General features: G+C 36.6%; 1 protein-coding gene across 1 annotated transcript in view; it reads right to left on the bottom strand.

Moving 5' to 3' along the window:
• The window catches only part of fgfrl1a (fibroblast growth factor receptor like 1a), an 81164-nt gene extending 66455 nt beyond the window's left edge, over nucleotides 1–14709 (bottom strand). Inside the window, exons 1-2 of the mRNA XM_073819970.1 lie at nucleotides 14237–14709; nucleotides 13823–13919 (exon numbers count right to left, since the gene is read on the bottom strand). Coding sequence (XP_073676071.1) covers nucleotides 13823–13886 — 64 coding nt within the window. The 5' untranslated portion in view covers nucleotides 13887–13919; nucleotides 14237–14709. The remainder of the gene's footprint in view (nucleotides 1–13822; nucleotides 13920–14236) is intronic.
• Between the last annotated feature and the right edge of the window lie 5890 nt (nucleotides 14710–20599).

Genomic DNA, 20599 nt, shown 5'->3' with positions numbered 1-20599 from the left:
TAACAGTGTTAAACATGTCACTTCCTGTTGTCAGCAGGTGGCGCTATGACTATAACTGAATATGGGCACTGACGTGTGTTCAGAACTGGACTGTTATCAAACATGTGAAGTTTGAGGCAGATCGGACATCGTATGCCTGAGTTATAGCAACTTCCTTTTTCGAGGAGTTCGTTAAAGTACGAGGCCTGAAAATGGCAAAAACTGCACAAAAATCGTACAGGAAATTCAATATAACGGACTTCCTGTTGGGTTTCGGATGTTGCACCAGGAGACTTTTTTGTAGGTATTGGTGTGTTACATATGTGTACCGAGTTTCGTACATGTACGTGAAACGCAGCTCGAGGCGCACTCCGTTGAAATTTTATAGGTGGCGCTATGGAGCCATTTTGGCACACCCACTTCTGAAAACCATATCAGATGTAAATTTTCGCCAGGACTGACGCGTGTGCAAAGTTTCGTGAGTTTTCAAGCATGTTTAGGCCCTCAAAAAGACTTTTCATTTTGGAGAAGAAGCGGAAGAATAATAATAAACGGAGCAATTCTAATAGGGTCCTCGCACTGCAGTGCTCGGGCCCTAATAAAACAAAATCTTGTCAGATGTCAAAAAAAAAAAAAAAAGAGTGTGCTTAATGATATTTTGACTGGTACAGTTCCTTCTTTAATGGCTATCAGTGATGCGCGGGTCAATGTATAAACAACCTGAACCCGACCAATGTTTTCAACTAACCTGCCCGCAACTCGGACCACAAATAAATAAATAAATAAATAAATAAATAAAAAAGAAAATATTGTACCCGACCCGCTTCCTGACCCGCATGTTTAATATTTGCGACTGACACCAGCGATTATATGCGGCTATGCGGTGGAGATGCGCTCACTGTCAAACATCATTCGGCATTAATTAGGTCATTTTGTCAAAATAAATTCTTGATTACAAGAAAAATACAGATTGTTCTTTATTTATTTTGTCTTTCCTTTATACAGATTTAAATAGTTTCGTTTTCGAAGTAGCCTACTCTAAATTATGTCAGTGATTCTCCGATGTTAAATTTGATCAATAATTATTTTATTTCGATCTACAGTGTAATAAGAGTTAAGGAAAAGATTAGCCTATAGCCCTTAATATATATACACTACAAGCTAATTACTTAACTTTTAACTTCTTATAAAAACTATAAAGAATATTAAATCAACTTAATAGTCTAGGTTAACGAATTTTCTTATACAAACAACGAATGCACTTCAAAACAAAGTTTTCATATATAAATTCAGGAATCACGAATATGACAAAATATTATTATTTTATATATATTAATAGTCTATAGCTATACTAGTTGTATCAAATGAATAAGGAAATTATAGTGCCTTGAATTTATTAAGTAATGTTTAATTTCGTTCGTTTCGCTGTCTGGAAATGTAAAGAAAAAATACAGTTTTTACTTGGAATTCGTTTTTAATCCCTCGTTTTAAACAAGCATATACATTAGATAATTTAGATATTATTGCATGAATAAACGTTTAAAAATAGTGCTAGAAATTGTATAATTAAGGAAATTAAACAGACCTAGGCATTTGAAAAGACATAGTGAAATGTGTCTAATAATTCCAAAAATAAAGAGAAGCATTGGACATTTATTAGGAATACCTTTTTCTTAACAATTAAGATTCTGCATGTGTTAATCCAGTCTAATCGAAGTGTGCGTCTCTCCCCGACTTTCCCAACAAAAAGCTGTTTTCACTCATGTGACTGTTTATATTGAAATATCAGCAAAACAAACCACCGCGTATGCGCGACAACGTCCAGGACGTATTGGACCTGATCCAGCTACGTCATCACGCTACAGGCTGCAGCAAGGACTGACTTGGATCCTGCAGCACTGTGCAGTAACAGTGTCGCAAAATCAACTTGGCTCCAGAGTAAAGCTGTTTTGAGCTTGGACAAGTTTGTTTGCTTTGCGGTCCGAGCTGATAAACGGTCCGCGCTGTGCAGCTAAAACGTAACGCGGTTTAGTTTCGCTTTCGTTTGTCGTTAGATGTTTGTCATATGCAACAGAAATGGCAGCGCTTATGAGTTGAACAACTCAATGGTCGTTGAGAGAGCAGATGGCTCTGCATACTTTCAAATCGCTCTTGCAGTACTTTGATGTCATACGCCGATCAGCTGTGCGGTGCTGCTTAAAGTGCAACACATTTATACATTTCGCCCTCTGTTGGAATTAAAGTTCTGCCCACAACCTCCTAGGAAAAAAATAAATAAATATAAATCGATTCTGAGGTAAACCAATCGATTTTTAAAAAAAGAATCGCAATAGTTAGGTGAATCAAGTTTTTTGTCCTACCCCTAATAAAGACGCTACAAAAAGGATGCAACACCATAATAGTATCAATCACCATATAAAGTTCAAAATTAAGTCAAACAATAATTTTAAACAAAATATAGTGAACCCCTGTAATTGGATCACTGAAGTCAGTGAGCTAAACTCAAGAACATCAGTGGACAAATCAATAAATTTTTAAACCAGGTCAGCCAATGTCCCATCACTGAAAAGATATGACTCAAAGGAATGCTTTCTGTTTCTCGAAAAAACATAAATATATAATTTTTGGGTGAATTATTCCTTTAACAGGACATGCCATTGACACCCTAATGCAACACAGTATGAGGAAGAGTTTATCTGGACCTCCAATAAACAATGGATTTGAGGCAGGAAAATTGACACCCACACCTGTTACAAAAGAGCCCCTTATATCCCCATATAGGTAATTTTATCAGGCCTGATCCTTGGAGGGACTGAGAGACATATAACAGCCAGCAGCAGATGAAGACTTCCACAGGTGCAAGCAAAACCACTCCTAAACGATATACTGAGTTGACACTACTAGGTGTCGTTTTTTTTTTTCTGTATTGACCAGTATTTTAAATGCATTAAAAATATATTTAATGCTATAAAATTGTAAGTTGTTCTAAAAATCTCTCAAACAAATGCAGATTCGACCAGCACAATTCCCAAACACTGAAACCACTCCCACAACTCTCACACACTTCACACATTCCAACTGCTGTGTGGATTTCAAACTAACAGCTGGCTATGCTTTTCACTCTAATAACACACGCACACAAATCCTGCAAAGATTCAGCTGGGACAGCCACACCATAAAATAACAATTAATAAATGAAACACATTTCACCATATTAATTCATTAAAAAGAGAGAGAGAGAGAGAGAGAGAGAGAGAGAGAGAGAGAGAGAGAGAGAGAGAGAGAGAGAGAGAGAGAGAGAGAGAGAGAGAGGGAGAGAGAGAGAGAGAAAAGAAAATAGAAACAACACTCAAGTAGAAACTTTGTCTCAGATATTTCTCCAAGAATTTCTTCAGAGATTAAAAAAATGTTAGCACATATTTTTAAATATAACTAAGTATATTGAGTATATTAAATTAGATTATTAGATTAGATTATTAAATTACAGTTGACAGCTCAAAAACTAATCATAAACAAGGTTTATGTATTATGTATTTATTGCTTGTATTTAAAAAAATAAAATTGAAAAAACGAGTTATAAAATAAAGAAAATATAACTATTCACTAGGGATGCACCGAATGTTCGTCAACCAAAATTATAGAATTATAGATTTTAAAATAAGCGAAAAGGCTGAATAAGTTATACCGAACAATGACGGGATGCGATCAAATAGAGGCGCGCACTAATGCAGCAAACATGTCGGCAGTGTGGAAGCATTTAAAACTGTCAGAGAAAGATGCAAAAATCATTACAAGCACCAACAGCACGAGACTGTTTAGTATCGCATCGCATGTCTTCCATGAGAAGAGAAAGAAATGGTTGTTGCTGGTTACTGTATGATGACTGAAATTTCAGCCATTTCGCCATTTCAGTTGTCATACAGTAACCAGTAACAACCATTTCTTTCTCTTCTCATGGAAGACAAACTACAGAACGTTATGTTGTCTATTACACGCATGAATTGTATTTGTATTTGTACAAGCTCGTTAGCCAGGGTTCAAAGTCCAAAGCGCAAGGAAAATCTGCGTAATGAGAATCATTCATAAATCTGCTGCTGCTGTCAGCAAAAATACTGAGGTCAACATTCATAAATGTTAGTATTGTAATTCAACTGTTGTTCTGTAAAAATAAAATAAAAAAAGTAAGACAAAAATAATGATAACAATCATTACAACAGCTCTATTAATACATTTATTATAACATTTATAACTCCTTTGCTCAGCAAGGCTGCATTTATTTGTACATTAAAAACACATGCCTGATTCAAGAAGGGGGTCTTAAAAATGGCCAGAGAATATTATTTTTCCAATTTATTAATTTTAAGTTAAATTGTGCTTTGTTGGTAGGCTATAATGTCTACTAGAATGTAAAAAATGTTCAGTGTTAAATATTTTTAAATTGTTGTTTTGTAATTGATTTTTTTTTTTTCTGTGAAAAGCAAGACAAAACTGCAAAAAGCAAATATTGGCTATTTAATTTATGCAGTGGTTACAGGGATCGCAAAATCGCTAGCCCGACGTCCCGGGGCTATTGTGTTTTCCAGTCGGGCTACCAAAATGTGTCACTGGGCTGCCCGACGGGCTATCTTAAAGTAGACGGCTCCTGCAGGTCCTTAAAAACTCCTTAATTGAGTTGAATCAAATTTAAGGCCATAAAAAGTTTTAAATATGTTAAATAGTATAAGAAAAGTCTTAATTATAATTTAGGAGGTCTTACATTTGGGGACGGATAGACGAGAATCGCGATAGGGCTGGATTAAACTTCAAAAGGCAATGATGTCATTGAATAAATATGCACGTTGTACGTTTCAAAGTCAAAACGCAGCACAGATGTCTTTATATGAATGTATCTGAAGGGAACCGACTGTGCTCAGAATCGTGTACCGTATCTTCTGCACCATAAGGCGCACCGTATTATAAGGCGCATGCGAAGCAAAACAGTGAGTTTAGTTGAACTTTATTCTACTATTTAACAATACACTCACATTATTTTTAATCAATCTTCTCCCACAAATCCATCAAAGTCCTCATCTTCTGTGTCTGAATTCAACAGCTGGGCAATTTCGCCATCAAACATGCCAGGTTCTCGCTCATCATTGTCAAAGTCAGCCTAAAATGTTAAGCGTACGTACTGTACGTATTACGTCCCTGTGTCAGCGGGAAATGGTCTGACAGTCAGTCAAGCGGAGCGCTTACCAAAGTCGCACAACATTTTTACAGATTTTGGAACTCAGTGCACACATAAGGCGCACCGGATTATTAGGCGCACGACCGATTTTTGAGAAAATTTAAGGCTCTTAGGTGCGCCTTATAGTGCGGAAAATACGGTAGCTGTCATTTTCATTTCATGCCTGATAAAACTGCGTTAATGGTGCTTTGTGTGCAGCCGTTACTGGGGAAACCGTAATATTTCAGCGCTCCTAAAGCGCCCCCTCGTGACAGAATGAATTTTATTTTTCTAATTTTTTCAGCTGTTTATGGTCAAATGATTGCAATTATCGTCCCATGTTTTTATGCAGAAAACTGAGTTGTAAATGTAAAAGAAGTTAATGTGCCTTCTAAAAATCTAAACAATTGAGAATATGTTTTAAATAAATGATATACTCGATTTATCCCTTTTAATGGTATAAAGGCTGAAATTCCATTGTATAAGATATTTTTTTTTGTATGAACCTGTATCCGAATTATAAATCATGCCATTTTATGGCTTAATATTCTACCGTACATTGTCCAATCCTACTCATACTGTTCATTTTACTTGTGCAGCTCTTAAAAAGGGTCAATTGCCTTAAATTTATATTTAAAAATTCTGCAGATACACCAGAATCTGAAATAAAATTCATTCCTTGATATTTGTTTATATTTGTGTATAGAAAACATTTTTGATTGACATTTACCCCCAGTTTCAGAGACAAGGTTTAAGCCTAGTCCTAGATTAAATGTAAATCTGTTTCAACTGAAAGAAACTTGCACTGACTGATCTTAAAATATATCAGTGCCTTTGTTTTGTCTCCAGATGCACACCAGTATAGTTTCTTTTCTAAGGCACGGTTATAAAAATTACTTAAATGTCCTAATTGAACTATGGCCTAATCCTGGTTTAGGCTAAGCCCCATCTACAAAACCAGGCCTTAGACTCCTATCTGATTTTCTAAATTTAAAAAGAAAAAAGTCTTTTATTTGGGCTAGTTAAATTATTTTCGGGCTACCAAAATTTTAAGAGTACCTGCCCGAAGGGCTACCAGAGATTTTGAAATTTTGCGAGCCCTGGGTTAAAAGAATTGGCAAAATACATGGGGAAAAAACACGAAAAACCATGTTTGGTAATCGGCCTTTGGCCCAGTGTGTAATGTTGTTTGGCTTCAGCCAAGAATTTTCATTTCATTGCATAAAATTGTTAGCACATATTTTTAAATATAACTAAGTATATTGAGCTAAATTAAATACAGTTAAAACTCAAAAACCAAATTAAAATTAGTTATAAAATAAAAAATATATGACTATTCACAAGGAATAATTAAAAGGATAAAAAATTTGTTTAAAATAAAATAAAATAGTGCTGGGCACAACTGTCACATGTTCTCTCTGACAATGCTAAGGAAATCTCTGTGCATTCCACCAGTCACTTAATGTCAATCAACTCTGCGGCTGTTGTTTAGGCACGGAAAACCTTTCACCTTGAACAGGGTATGCCAGCAGGAGAGGCATGTCGTGATGTTCAAGAGACAAAGGGGTAGCTTGGTATTATGAGGGTCAGAGGGTTACATTCCTAATTGCCTTAAACAAATTGCAAGGGGCAAGAGGGAAAAATGACTCTGGAGGTGCAAACCTCCAGAGTCATGAAAGTATTTGGTAATTTGAAATAGTATTTGAAAAAGTATTTGGACATCTACATCACACTTACAAAATGTATGAATGTATATATGTTTTTGAAAGCATTCATTTGAAAGACACATCACAAATACATTTGAAATAAGCAAAAAATGATGAAAAAAACCATACTGTTATAGCAGCATCTTAAGACACTGGGAAATCAATATGTCATGCTATTCCACGTAAAACATCTTTAAAAGTTGGGAGACACCAGCATCTTTGACACAAGTCCAAGCCCTTGCATTTCAGGACTGCACAGTGGAATGCGGCCGGCACTGACTGCAAATTTCTTGACGCAGCTGATAACTAGGGCAGGTCAACCGCAAGAGAGGCAGTATAAGTGCCCTACCTTACCTAAACAAACAAAAAAATGTTTTCAGGAAGCTGATGCATTTGTGTGCCAGGAGACGGCATGACTGCAAGAGATGCCTTCCATCAATCACGCGCAATGCTCTTTTTGTTGGAGGTTGGCGTGGACTTCTGCTGCACAGGGAGCATCAGAGCCCTTTCTGACATATGACATATACACAGCTGCTGGTGAAGCACAGGCCCCAACACAAACTGACATGCCAAATCCCAAAGAAAACAAGGGGAGCTGTCTCCAGTCTGAGGATTGCTTTTCAACATCTCATTTGTAATGCAACCAAAAGAACAGCTGGGGATATGGGGGCGGGAGCCGTCCCAGACAGCGCAGAGCAGCGCCGAGCCAACAAGCCCGAATCGCAGAACGGGAAGCGTTTGGAAAAGTGACGTACAGGCAGACAAAACAGGAGAAATGTTATTGTAAGACCTCTGGTGTGGGGGTCAGGCATGTGACCTAACCTGCTCCTCTATGATGACCTTTGACTTTTTCTGCTGAGCACTGGCCAAACACAGACCACCGGCCCACAACAATGAGCTATTCAGCCTATGCTATGACCAGGAAGTGCGGGTGAGCGTGTGAAACGTGTAGGACTGAATCGCAGCAGCTATCAGCGGACTGTTTAACAAACTTCCCATCTGACTAAGATTTATTGCTTTGGGACACACAATTTGTAAATTTGCTATTGTAAAGGGAATTTAAGAGCTGGCATGTGGCATATGCATGATATCTATAATCGGCTTTCAAATTCCACTCTGGGGCAGCCAACATACTGGGCACCATGGCTGGAAATTAATGGGGGCTTGGGGAAAAACAGGACCAAAATGAATAAAATCTCTATAATGGCTGTTGCGATTAATGTAAAATAAAAAATAAATGAAAAGTGTTGGTTATGGCATTACTAACAGATCTGAAATTTGCTTGCATTAGATTTCTTTTCACACGTTTTTGAAGCACTAAGCAATTTAACCAATCACAGATTTCTGCTGAGCTTATGAATACAGTGTCCAATCACAAGGCATTTAGATTAGTCACTGCTGAAAACAGCTCAGTGTGTGGCTCACTTAAATTCAATCAATGTTAATAATCCGTATTACTTAATTATTAAACTCAAGAGCAATAATCAACAATAACTTGACATAACATTGCAGCCCTTCCCTGTCCAGTTCTATTTTTGTTCATGCAGTTGTTGTGTAAATAAATATTGCCTTTGAGATGAATTAAACAGAATTTTACTCAGATAAAAAGCCCCTAATAGAAAAATTTATTTTCTAAACCTGCTGGGCACAACTGTTTGGTGGACTCATGCTCCTAGTCACACATTTAGCTACATGTTTGTGCAACCCCAATTTAAATTGGGCTGTTTTTTCTCTTTTCACACTCCCATCATTACGAGCACCTCCCCCATCGAGTAACAAGATCCTGCACCAGCATCCAGGCACCATGAGGTGCCAAGGCCAGAGAAGAAACTCCCTAACCTGTACTGCTGGATCTGTAAACTTCTATTAGTCACCACAAGACACCATATATCACATATACCACCTCCACATGATCAGAGACCTTTTGGTCACTTTTTATGGCCTATAATCAAAATCACATTAGCCACAATAGCATACTGGAAGTATCAAAATAAGACACTCCACAGGTGAAATAGATCAATACATTTCCAGGTCAGAATTAGGCCATGAGATGATTGGCATTAACTGCTAGCCATACCTGTTTAAAAGAAATGCATTAGTATCCATTAACAATTTCATAGTTTTTATTAAATTTTTATTTTATTTTCAGTGATCGTTTTAGTGTAAACAGTGTGTAACTAGTATATAGTAATCAGTATGTAGTTAAATACTAAACAGTGTGCAAAATAAACTGTTGAATCTAGCACTAGATTATGTATCACTGATAAAACAAAAATATATACCATTCAAAACACTTGGGGTCAGAAAGATTTTTAATCTTTTTGAGAGAAGTCTCTTATGTTCATATTTATTTAATCAAGAATACAGTAAAAACAGCAATAATGTGAAATATTATAACAATGAAAAATAACACTTTTCAATGTTACTACATTTCAAAACTCTTATTATTCTTTTGAGGGCAAAGCTGAGCTTTTCATTAATTCATTGTTTTAGTTTTCAGTGTCTATTGACCCTTCAGAAATCATTCTAAATTCTAATTTGCTGCTCAATAAACATTTCCTATTTTTATTACTAATGTTGAAAACAGTTGTGCTGCTTAATATTTTTGTGGAAACTGTGATTTTCAGGATAAATAGTTTAAAGTTGAAAAGAACAGCATTTATTTTGAAACAGACATCGTTTGACACATTATAACTGTCTTTCCTCTTATTTTGATCAAGTTAATGCATCCTTGCTGAATAAAAGTATATAAATTTAAACTATTAATTTAAACTATATACTAACCAAAATAGTTAGTCATTGATCAATTTATTTTTTTAAATTAAAAATAATTGCATAATTAATTAAGAATGAATTAAATGAGTTAATTAGTGCTAGACCACCACGTATTTCAAATGGATCTGAAGGGCGTTTGATTTTTTCATGGTCTGTTATACTTCAGAATCACACACAGAGGTTTGCAAAGCAAATGAGACCATTTATGTTCCCCAACCATTTTCCGCCTCATTACAGAAGAATGTCCCTCACAGTCTATTGCGAATGGGAGTAGGTGACACAAAAATGGCCACTACGTAAACACCATTTGACTTCACAATAACTATTTTATTGGACCTACTTAACAACCATTCCTACATTCTTCCTCAATGGAAATGAGATTTACAGCCTGCTTTACTCATACAGGTTATCTTCAAGGTAAACCATGCATCCAACCATCTAATTGGTATTAGTGACTGCACTTCCAAGGTTCAGACCATGAACAACAGAAAACCTATGCTACGCAAGTAGAGGAAGTCCGAGGATAAAGGAAAACTGATAATAATCAACCCTTCCACTGTTTTGAGACACATTTAAGTGGGATAAATGGAGTTACCAACTGTAACGCCATGTTTCTTAAACACAGTAAATTAACATCCTGGATGTCTTCTGGTCATAAACAATCAGGTGGAAAAAGGAAAAGGTTAAAAAGAAAAAGAAGAGAAAATGAAGGGGGTTGGAAATGGTGAGAAAAATCACTGTTAAGTTTAGGACTCTAGTTTTCCTGTTTTTTTTGTTTTTTTTTTCCAGAGATGGAGATTTAATGTCCATCAGATCGGAGTTCATAAGTGTGTTTACTTTGCAAGCAGACCATCTGAATGTTTGCTCCATTGAGATTTCAGATCCACACATCTCAGCGAGTATATCGACATATACTGCAAGGGTGGTCTACATCAGTGTAAACAAATCAGCGCATGCCTACAAACACTTCAGCCCATCTTCAGAGCTCAGCCCCCACTTCCACAACCCCATATGTTCCCAAAAGCCTCCCTTAAACTCTTTTCCTCTGAAAATCACCCCCACACAAGCCTGATTCTTGAGTAAAAACGTGAACAGCAATTTATGCATTACTGATAAAGAACCATACACAAATGTATTTTTGTTTTGCATGAGCCGATGCTGAAGTTATTCCTGTCAGAGGACATAATTAATGTCGATATCATCTGAGAAAACAAAAAAATGGGAAACTGTGACTAATAAGGCTTGAGGGTCTTAATTACAGCCTCTCAGTGTCTTACACACAATGATATCCATTCAAGCTATGAGGCCATTGCATCATATAAACGGCACACTTTAAGGTTTTTCCCGTGGACAAATTGTTGAAATTCCACATGGGATTGTTAAACTCTGCTTCTGGAATGGCTGGTGAATGGGCCAAAAGTGATTCAGATGGGATTGGACGCATATTGCATTTACAAACATTCAAAATCACCAGCTGGAACGAGTGGACAGTGGATGGAAATGGATGTTAATTCTTCTACTTCAAGATGCCTAGATCCGTAAACATTGCAAAGGCCGCACAATTGTAATATTTTTTTGGCAGCACGGCACAAACTGCACTTCCGTTAACAACGGAAAATGTTTGTCATCTGACGTGAAGCACTCCTCTCATGTCAAGGACAAAGGAACCTTACTCCACAGGTCCTGCACTCACTATCTTTCCCAAATTACTTGAGTACTGTTGTATTCTCAAATAAAAGTGCAAAACGCTATAGAAACAATACACTTTGACTTTTTTAATGACTGTTTCGGGTTTTGTTTATACTGTCCAAAGAAAATCTAGAGGATTTTTTATCTGAATGCAATAACTTGCTTAGCCAGTAAAACATCTTTCTCTTGGGTCGACATCAAAAATCCCTCACCTTTAAACACCACAAACAATTCTGAACGGGAAAAAGTAAATTCCTGTATATTTTTTCTTTGACGATGGAAGTATCATAGGTTGTGAACACTGTTTCATGTTGACTTTAAAATATTGGCCGAATGTAAGATCTAGCTGTTGCACTGTAATATAGTACACAAACAGAGTACAGAGTACAAATGTATTTTAAAGGACAATTCACCCAAAAATGATATTTGTTCATTTTCAAAACACAAATCAAGATATTTTGAAGAAACCTTAGAGATTGCTATCCCTTCATTTTTTTTCCAATACATTTAAGGTTCCAGTGCATAGTGCATACATATTGCAATATGCATTGAGCAGTTTAATCTATGTCTTCTGAAGAGAAACAATCACTTAATATGATGAATTGATTTAATAAAGGTTTTTCCAATCAAATATGGTCAATACTTAAATATGAATAAATCTCATTGGTTTCTTGGTCAAGAAAGCATTCTTAAACTTCCATTTACCATATTTGATGTTCTTTATGTACTCTATGTGCACTGATCAATGTTTATATGTGGAGGGAAAGAAATATCACAGGTTTGAACAAAAAATCTTCATTTGTGTTTCGAGGATGAACAAAAGTCTTATGTATCAGTAACTGATGACAGAATTTCAATTTTTGGATTATCTAACCCCATTAAGGAACATTTAATACCCCTTTTTTATAATTAATAATATAATATAGTGCCATATTAATTTGCCAAATCACAGAGGTCATCTTCACTCTGGATATCAAAGCAGAGGTGCATTTTTTTTGAGAATTGAGATCTTTCAACATTTAAACTGCCATTGCGCCATTGCAATCAGCAATTTGTTCTAGAATTCTGAAATGCTGGAGACTATCATTTGAGCAATCTTCAATGGACAGATCCAATTTTTGTTCTGTCAGGTGCAAAACAAGTCTGTAACAAGCGCAACATATCAAACATACCCGCAGCTTCACGTTTCAGATACGATCAAGGCGGCAAATTGTCTGCTCTTCCTTACAAACACAAATCTTCCTGGCTTGGGAGGCACACCTTCGGTATTGCACAGCAAACAAACATAATTGGCTAATCTAATCGCATTGCTTTCTGCATTTCTGTTTACTTTTGGCTAAGCGTCTCCATGAAGGCCAGGGCTATGTGACTGTGAATGCCACATTGTTCAGGGCCCCTCACAGATGCAATCTGCACAGACGTCGCTCGGCCTCTCTCCCTCTCTCGCGCCAGCTCCGGTGACAGGCTGTTGAGTCTGAGGTGTATGCTAACGCAAAAGGGAGACTCCATCACGCTTCACATGCAGCCCTGATGGAGTGGAGTCAGTGAGCTGTACTATCTGCCCATCAGCGGCGGCCCCGGCCCCCATTCAGGCCATTATGAATGGAAATGATGGTTCGTTTCAGTCCAAAAGGAAGACCAGAGAATGGCTAATGTGAGAGGACTGCATTCAACTAACAATGCCACTGACAGAACCCAAAAGTCTCAAGCTCTCAATCTGGACCTGAACTTAATAGACAGGTTAAAAGAACCCTTCAAGGTCCAGGACGATTGAATTTCAATTCAGCAAATGCAAGAGATGAACTGAATTTAGATGCTTTTCAATTAAAAATCAAGTTTAGCCTGTCACGTGAATCTTAAATTGAGTCTTACACAAGCTTTTTTATTTCACAACTAAACCTCAAATATGATTACTTTTCGATGCACCAGACCAAACAAAATACCAAACACAATGCAGTTAAATCCAACTTCACATATGACACCTAAATCACATTTAGAGAAAACACTTTAACATTTTGAATGTTGCACAAACAATATAAATAATAAATCTTTATATGCCAGACTTCAATTTTGAATGTATTTTTTTTTGAAAAGTTACTTATTAATTTTTATTAAACATACAAGGGGAAATTAATTGTTAACATTTACCGTTTTGGTACCTGATAGGTTTGTTACCTAATAAGCCTAAATTATTTTGTTAAACGTTTTAATGAAAATCTTAAGCACAGACAAGCACACATGACATGCATGTGACTATTTAGTGATTAGAACTAGAACACAACTACATGTTCATTAAATCAACACACAACTTTTAAACTGTGTAGTATTAATCAAGACTATTAAAATATCAAAATATTATTAAAGCATAAGAATTTGAACAAGTATTTACAACAGCTTACCCTCAAAGTTTTTTAAACAGCTTAATTTTGTAGACATTTGACAAGGACAAATATAAGTTTGTACTCACCTCTAGCACAGTCTGTCATGAAAATAATGTCAAAAATGAAGAAAACTATCCAAAAAAGTTCCATGATGTCCCTATGAAAGCTCTCTGGTTCTTCAATCTATGAAAGAAATAAAGCTGTTAGAGAGAGCAAGGACTGGTGAAATACCAGTGCATTGCCAAAATACTTATGAACTTCTGCTGCACTTTTGTAAATGTGTGTAGTATTGAATTTCATTTCTAACACCACTTAAGTTGTCTTATAAAATAATATAGCTTCCATTAAATCAAAACACAGCACAACCTGCAACATGGAAATATTTTACTCGTGAAATAAGCAGTGCATGTGCATTAAAGGCAATTCCAAGTGGGTAAAAGGTATTTTTTAAACCATAAAACATGCAGTAAAATATTCAGAGTCAAATATGCAAGACTTACCAGCAATTGAAAACGTTCATAAATATGTTCCTTGCGACTGATAGATAAAAATCATGCTTGCATCCTCCTTAAACACTCCAGACAATTCATGCCTATATAAACTGGCGCTACATCAGAAATCCTCATGCACGCAACACTGGATCCAGCGAATCCAAACTGTTTAATTATCAAGCGCAACTGTATTCCTGAACGCTCTTACGTCATGTATTTTCACGCGACACTTTTTAATACACGCGCTGATCGCTGTAAACTTCGGTAGATGACAGTCACAGCGCGCTATATCGCTTAAGCACTTCAAATACCATTGACTTTAACTTAATAAATTCTTCAGAAAACAAAAAAACACACCGGACAAATTATTTACAGCACCTAAATGTGTATGAAAACTGTGTTTTAAATACCGTTAGCTAAATAATTCGCCGTCCAGACACACGCAACACAGACACAGACACAGACAGACACACACACACACACACACACACACACACACACACACACACACACACACACACACACTATGGATTGTTAGAAGGTCCAGCCCTACGGCCAACTTTAGACCAATCACAGCGAGCCTCTTTACTCTCACTGGTTAACTCTTTCGCAATATTAATAATAATAATAATATAAATAAAAAGAAAATAATAAGTATATAGAGACTGCTTTATTATTGGAAATTATTACTAACATTCTAACAGTATTATCATTATTAATAAAAAGTAATACAAGTGAATAAGTGATATGGTAATTCCAATTGTTAAACGTCATTGTTTACCACGTACTAAATCCAATAGTGCCGTTTACTAAAACTGACCTGGACAAATGCCATTTGCAACAACGGTCTGACATTCCAAAAGTCCAATAAAAAAATTACACATTCAATCACACCAGTGAGCACAAGAGTTTGAGTGGCCTGAGCGATAGTATTAACTAAAGTCAGCAAACAATACTAAAAGTGTCTTAATATGGGAGGCCCTTGTTAAATACTAGAAAATCTCACACCTGACCACCTCCACATTAGTACAATAACGCACGTATTAATATGTAATTGTGTAATAATGTAATAATGTAAATGTGATGTTTTTAAATTGTATCGTTATTCTCTTATGCAAACCCTGAATATACTAATAAGCACACACTGCATCTTCACTGAATGTAAATATGTATTATATGATTCTTATATACATAAGAATGATGTACATTAGACAGTGTTGTACAGCATATACAGTTGTTGCACACATTTAAATGGGGTTTAAGAAGACTAAATCTACCAAACAAAAGTCCCAGAACAAATACACCTCTCTTAAACAGGGCTCATCGCTGCCCTCAACTGGGGGAGAATCACAGTCAAATCTGCGTTTTCATAAAACTTGCTTCACATGTATGAATACGTGCTGCCATCTCGTGGTGGTTTTTCAAACTGACAAAAGTTAAAAGTTAAAATAAAGCTGACAGATAGAAAACAAAAAAGCTGAAGTACTAAAATAAAATTAAAAAACTAAATAGAAATAAACAAATGAAAATAAAAGAATCACTTAAACTAAAATTAAAACTGAAAACATGAAAAAGCAATTTCATAATATTAGTAAACAATATACAGGTGCATCTCAATAAAATAGAATGTTTCAGAAAAGTTAATTTAATTAATTCAACATAAATTGTGAAACTTGCATTAAATAAATTCAATGCACACAGACTGAAGTAGTTTAAGGCAGTTCTTTTAATTGTGATGATTTGGCTCACATTTAACAAAAACCCACCAATTCACTATCTCAACAAATTAGAATACTTCATAAGATCAATAAAAAAACATTTTTAGTGAATTGTTGGCCTTCTGGAAAGTATGTTCATTTACTGTACATGTACTCAATACTTGGTAGGGGCTCTTTTGCTTTAATTACTGCCTCAATTCGACGTGGCATGAAGGTGATCAGTCTGTGGCACTGCTGAGGTGGTATGGAAGCCCAGGTTTCTTTGACAGTGGCCTTCAGCTCACCTGCATTTTTTGGTCTCTTGTTTCTCATTTTCCTCTTGACAACACCCCATAGATTCTCTATGCAGTTCAGATCTGGTGAGTTTGCTGGCCAGTCAAGCACACCAACACCATGGTCATTTAACCAATTTTGGTGCTTTTGGCAGTGGAAAATGAAATCAGCATATTTAAAAAGCTGGTCAGCAGAAGGAAGCATGAAGTGCTCTAAAATTACTTAGTAAACAGGTGCAGTAACTTTGGTTTTCAAAAAACACAGTGGACCAACACCAGCAGATGACATTGCACCCCAAATCATCACAGACTGTGGAAACTTAACATTGGACTGCAAGCTGCTTGGGCTATGAGCTTCTCCAAACTTCCTCCAGACTCTAGGACCTTGGTTTCCAAATGAAATACAAAACTTGCTCTCATCTGAAAAGAGGGCTTTACACCACTGGACAATAGTCCATTTCTTCTTCTCCTTAGCCCAGGTAAGACGCCTCTGACGTTGTCTGTGGTACAGGAGTGGCTTAAAAAGAGGAATATGACAACTGTAGCCAAATTCCCTGACACGTCTGTTTCTTTCACACTTTTTCCTTCCACTCAACTTTCTGTTAACATGCTTGGATACAGCACTCTGTGAACAGCCAGCTTCTTTGGCAATGAATATTTGTGGTTTACCCTCCTTGTGAAGGGTGTCAATGATTGTCTTCTGGACAACTGTCAGATCAGCAGTCTTCCCCATGATTGTGTAGCCTAGTGAACCAAACTGAGAGACCATTTTGAAGGGTCAGGAAACCTTTGCAGGTGTTTTGAGTTGATTAGCTGATTGGCATGTCACCATATTATGTGTTGGGATCACTGATCTATATAATGACTGGATTGCTCATTGCGTTCTAAACTGCCGTTAGGCAGTGAAGCCACCGGAAGTGTTCGATCCGCCATCTTACTATTCCCTACCGGCAGAGTGCGCCATTGATTTGCATGTAAACCACTGACCTAAAATCACCCGATTTGAAGCATTTCATTCACACAGGATTAGTTTTTAGGATATGTGTATGTAAATAAATTATACCTAAGATGTTATCTGGAATGTTTATGGTGCTTTCTTTTCGGGCTGGATAAGCGATATATTGAAATCGTTTAGGTGGGTGTGTCAGCAGCGCACTTGCAGACACAGGTGAGTTAACTGATCCAATATGAAAATATATTTCTTTATGTACCTAATTATGCAAGAAATAATAAACAAAACCATATATATGGTATTAGTATCTGAAATTGTTTCGATTATACAATAATAAGTAATACAAAACAAGCCTCTACTTGCTTGTTGTACTGAAATTCAAATCTTTGAAGTAAAGCTTCATGTCTTTAAGTCCGTACCATATGTAGTCAGCGGTATATATTATGGTATATTTTTAATGAGCAACATCTATTTCAGACTCTTCAAATCAGCGAATTCTGTAATGATTTACTATTTCCATGTGAGTAAAATGCTGTGTATGTTTAATTAATTATTAATTTAAAGAACAAATCATTACCTGCTTCAAAATTAATACTGTTAATAACGAATAAAATAATAAACGAATTAATAACTAAAGTATTGTTGAAACATGCAGTTAGCCTACGTTACCTATAAAAACAACAAAATGACATAAACAGTGAATGAATGTACTAAGATGAATTAAGGTGTATGTATACAAATCACAAATCTTCATTCAGATTTATGAGCACTTTGTCTTTTGTAAACATATGTTAAACGCCCGATGTTTATGTTTATCTGATGTGTGTGACTGTAAAGTTAGGCTAAACCTACATTTTTAATAAGCAGAGGGAATTCCCGACATTAAACAAATTTGCATTGTGAAAATGTACAGTGAGACTTCAGATATATAAACGCTGACTTGTTATGTGGTGTTTTCTCAGTAAAATTGTATAGTTTCCTATTAATTCAATAGAATGTATACGAATACTAGGGAATACTAATATGGCGGCGCGGTGGCTTCACTTTTATGACGTCATGAGCAATCCAGTTTTCTATTATAGATCAGTGGTTGGGATAGTGAAATGGTAGGTTTTTGTTAAATGTGAGCCAAAATCATCGCAATTAAAAGAACCAAAGACTTAAACTACTTCAGTCTGTGTGCAATTAATTTATTTAATACACAAGTTTCACAATTTGAGTTGAATTACTGAAATAAATGAACTTTTCCATGTCATTCTAATTTACTGAGATGCACCTGTATAAATAACAACATAACACTGCTAAAGGGGCAGTGAAATCACGTTAATTTTCTGGTCATATTTTTTTCCCAAACACATTTTACCAATTCCAAACCACATCAGTCTTAATAACTGCTATTAATAGTATTAAATCATTGATAAGTGATACAGTATCTCACAAAAGTGGGTGCACCCCTCACATTTCAGCAACCATTTTAGTATATATTTTCAAGGGACAATACTATAGAAATGAAACTTGGATATATTTTAGAGTAGTCAATGTGCAGCTTGTATAGCAGTATATATTTATTGTCCCCTGAAAATTACTCAACATACAGCCATTATTGTCAAAATAGCTGGCAACAGAAGTGAGTACACCCTAATCAATAACAGCAGTATGTTGTTTAACCATGCAAATCCACATGTCCTATTCATCATTGTTTATGTTTTTGTCTGCTTGACAGGACCATACAAAGTTGAAATTTGGTGCTTTTAATACAATTCTCTCATACTGACCACTGGATGTTGAGCATGGCATCTCATGGCAAAGAACTCTCTGAGGATTTGAGAATTAGAATTGTTGCTCTCCACAAAGATGGCCAAGGCTATTAGAGGTTCAGTAACACCCTTAAAGCTAGTTACACTACAGTGGTAATGGTCATACAGAGGATTTCCAAGATGGGTTCCATTCGGAACAGGCCTTGCAAGGGTCGATCAATGAAGTTGAGCACTCGTTTTGTATGTCGGGTGCAGAACCTGGCTTCGAAAAACAGTTGCATGAGTGCTGCCAGCATTGCTTTAAAGGTTGCAGAAGTAAAAGGTCAGCTTGTCAGTCCTCAGACCATACGCCGCACACTGCAACAAGTTGGTTTGCATAGGCGTTGTCCCATAAGGAAGCCTCATCTGAAGTGGAACAGAATCCCAGTACCAACCTGTGCATCTCTGGTCAATTCCATGCCCAGGATGATTAAGGCAGTGCCAGGAACAATGGTGCTAAAACAAAATATTGACACTTTGAACAAGTTCACTTGGGGTGTACTCACTTTTATTGCCACAAATAAGTTGAGAGTGACTCTCGAAGGACCAGCATCACATCCTCTTGTATCACCGTTAAAGGATTGTTAGGCTGCATTAAATAGGTCAGCCGGAACCGAAAACAGCTCCCATAACATCTGATGCACTCGTTGCATCGTAAAAAGAATGGCATCTACGCTAATATTAGTCTGTTTCATTCTTATTCCGAGGTCACCGTAGCCACCAGACCCAGCCTGTATCCAGATCAGATGGTCACTGCAGTCCCCCGGATCCAGTCCGCACCCAGCTTAGATCATGGATCACCACCTGGAGATGACTTCAATAGCCATGGATGTCAACAAGATGAGCTCCAGAGACGGATCATCACTAAAGACCTCACCAACCTAGACGGCCATCGGCGCTACACCACAGGAACCTGATGAGTTCTCTACATTCGGACATTGGTACAAACTGCTGGTTTCGTCTGGCCAGAGGAGAACTGGTCCCCCGACTGAGCCTGGTTTCTCCCAAGGTTTTTTTCTCCATTTCTGTCACCTGTGGAGTTTTGGTTCCTTGCCGCTGTCGCCTCTGGCTTGCTTAGTTGGGGACACTTTCCAGCGATATCGTATACTATTTGAACTGAACTGACGATGATATCACTGAATTCATTGATGAACTGCCTTTAACTGAAAATTGATTATTTACAATAATGCGTTACTTACACACTATTGTTCTGTTTAAATACTGTGCAGTTGCTTTGACACAATCTGTATTGTTAAAAGCGCTATATAAATAAAGGTGACTTGACTTGACACTGTTACCAAAATGTATCTTCCAGAATCCGGCAGTAAATTTTGGGAGTTAATTTTTAATCCATCTCTGCAAGACAGACTTTTCAGGACAGGAAATTTTCAGGACAGACTAAAAATGAATTCCAGAAACTTACTGTCAGATTCTTTAAGACATGTTTTAAAGAGTGGTACAAGAGGATGTGATGCTGGTCCTTCAAGAGTCACTCTCAACCTATGTGTATAAAGTAGTGGTGGGCATAGATTATTTTTTAATCTAGATTAATCTCACTGTAATCTTGGAATTAATCTAGATTAAAATGGCTAATTCGAATTCTGCCGAAGGCATTTAGAATATGTGTGCTACCC

This window comes from Garra rufa, chromosome 16 (genome assembly GCF_049309525.1).
Source record: "Garra rufa chromosome 16, GarRuf1.0, whole genome shotgun sequence".
In the NCBI taxonomy this organism is placed as follows: Eukaryota; Metazoa; Chordata; class Actinopteri; order Cypriniformes; family Cyprinidae; genus Garra; species Garra rufa.
The sequence above is the reverse complement of the archived record's forward strand: the minus strand, read 5'-3'. Positions and strand labels throughout refer to the sequence as shown.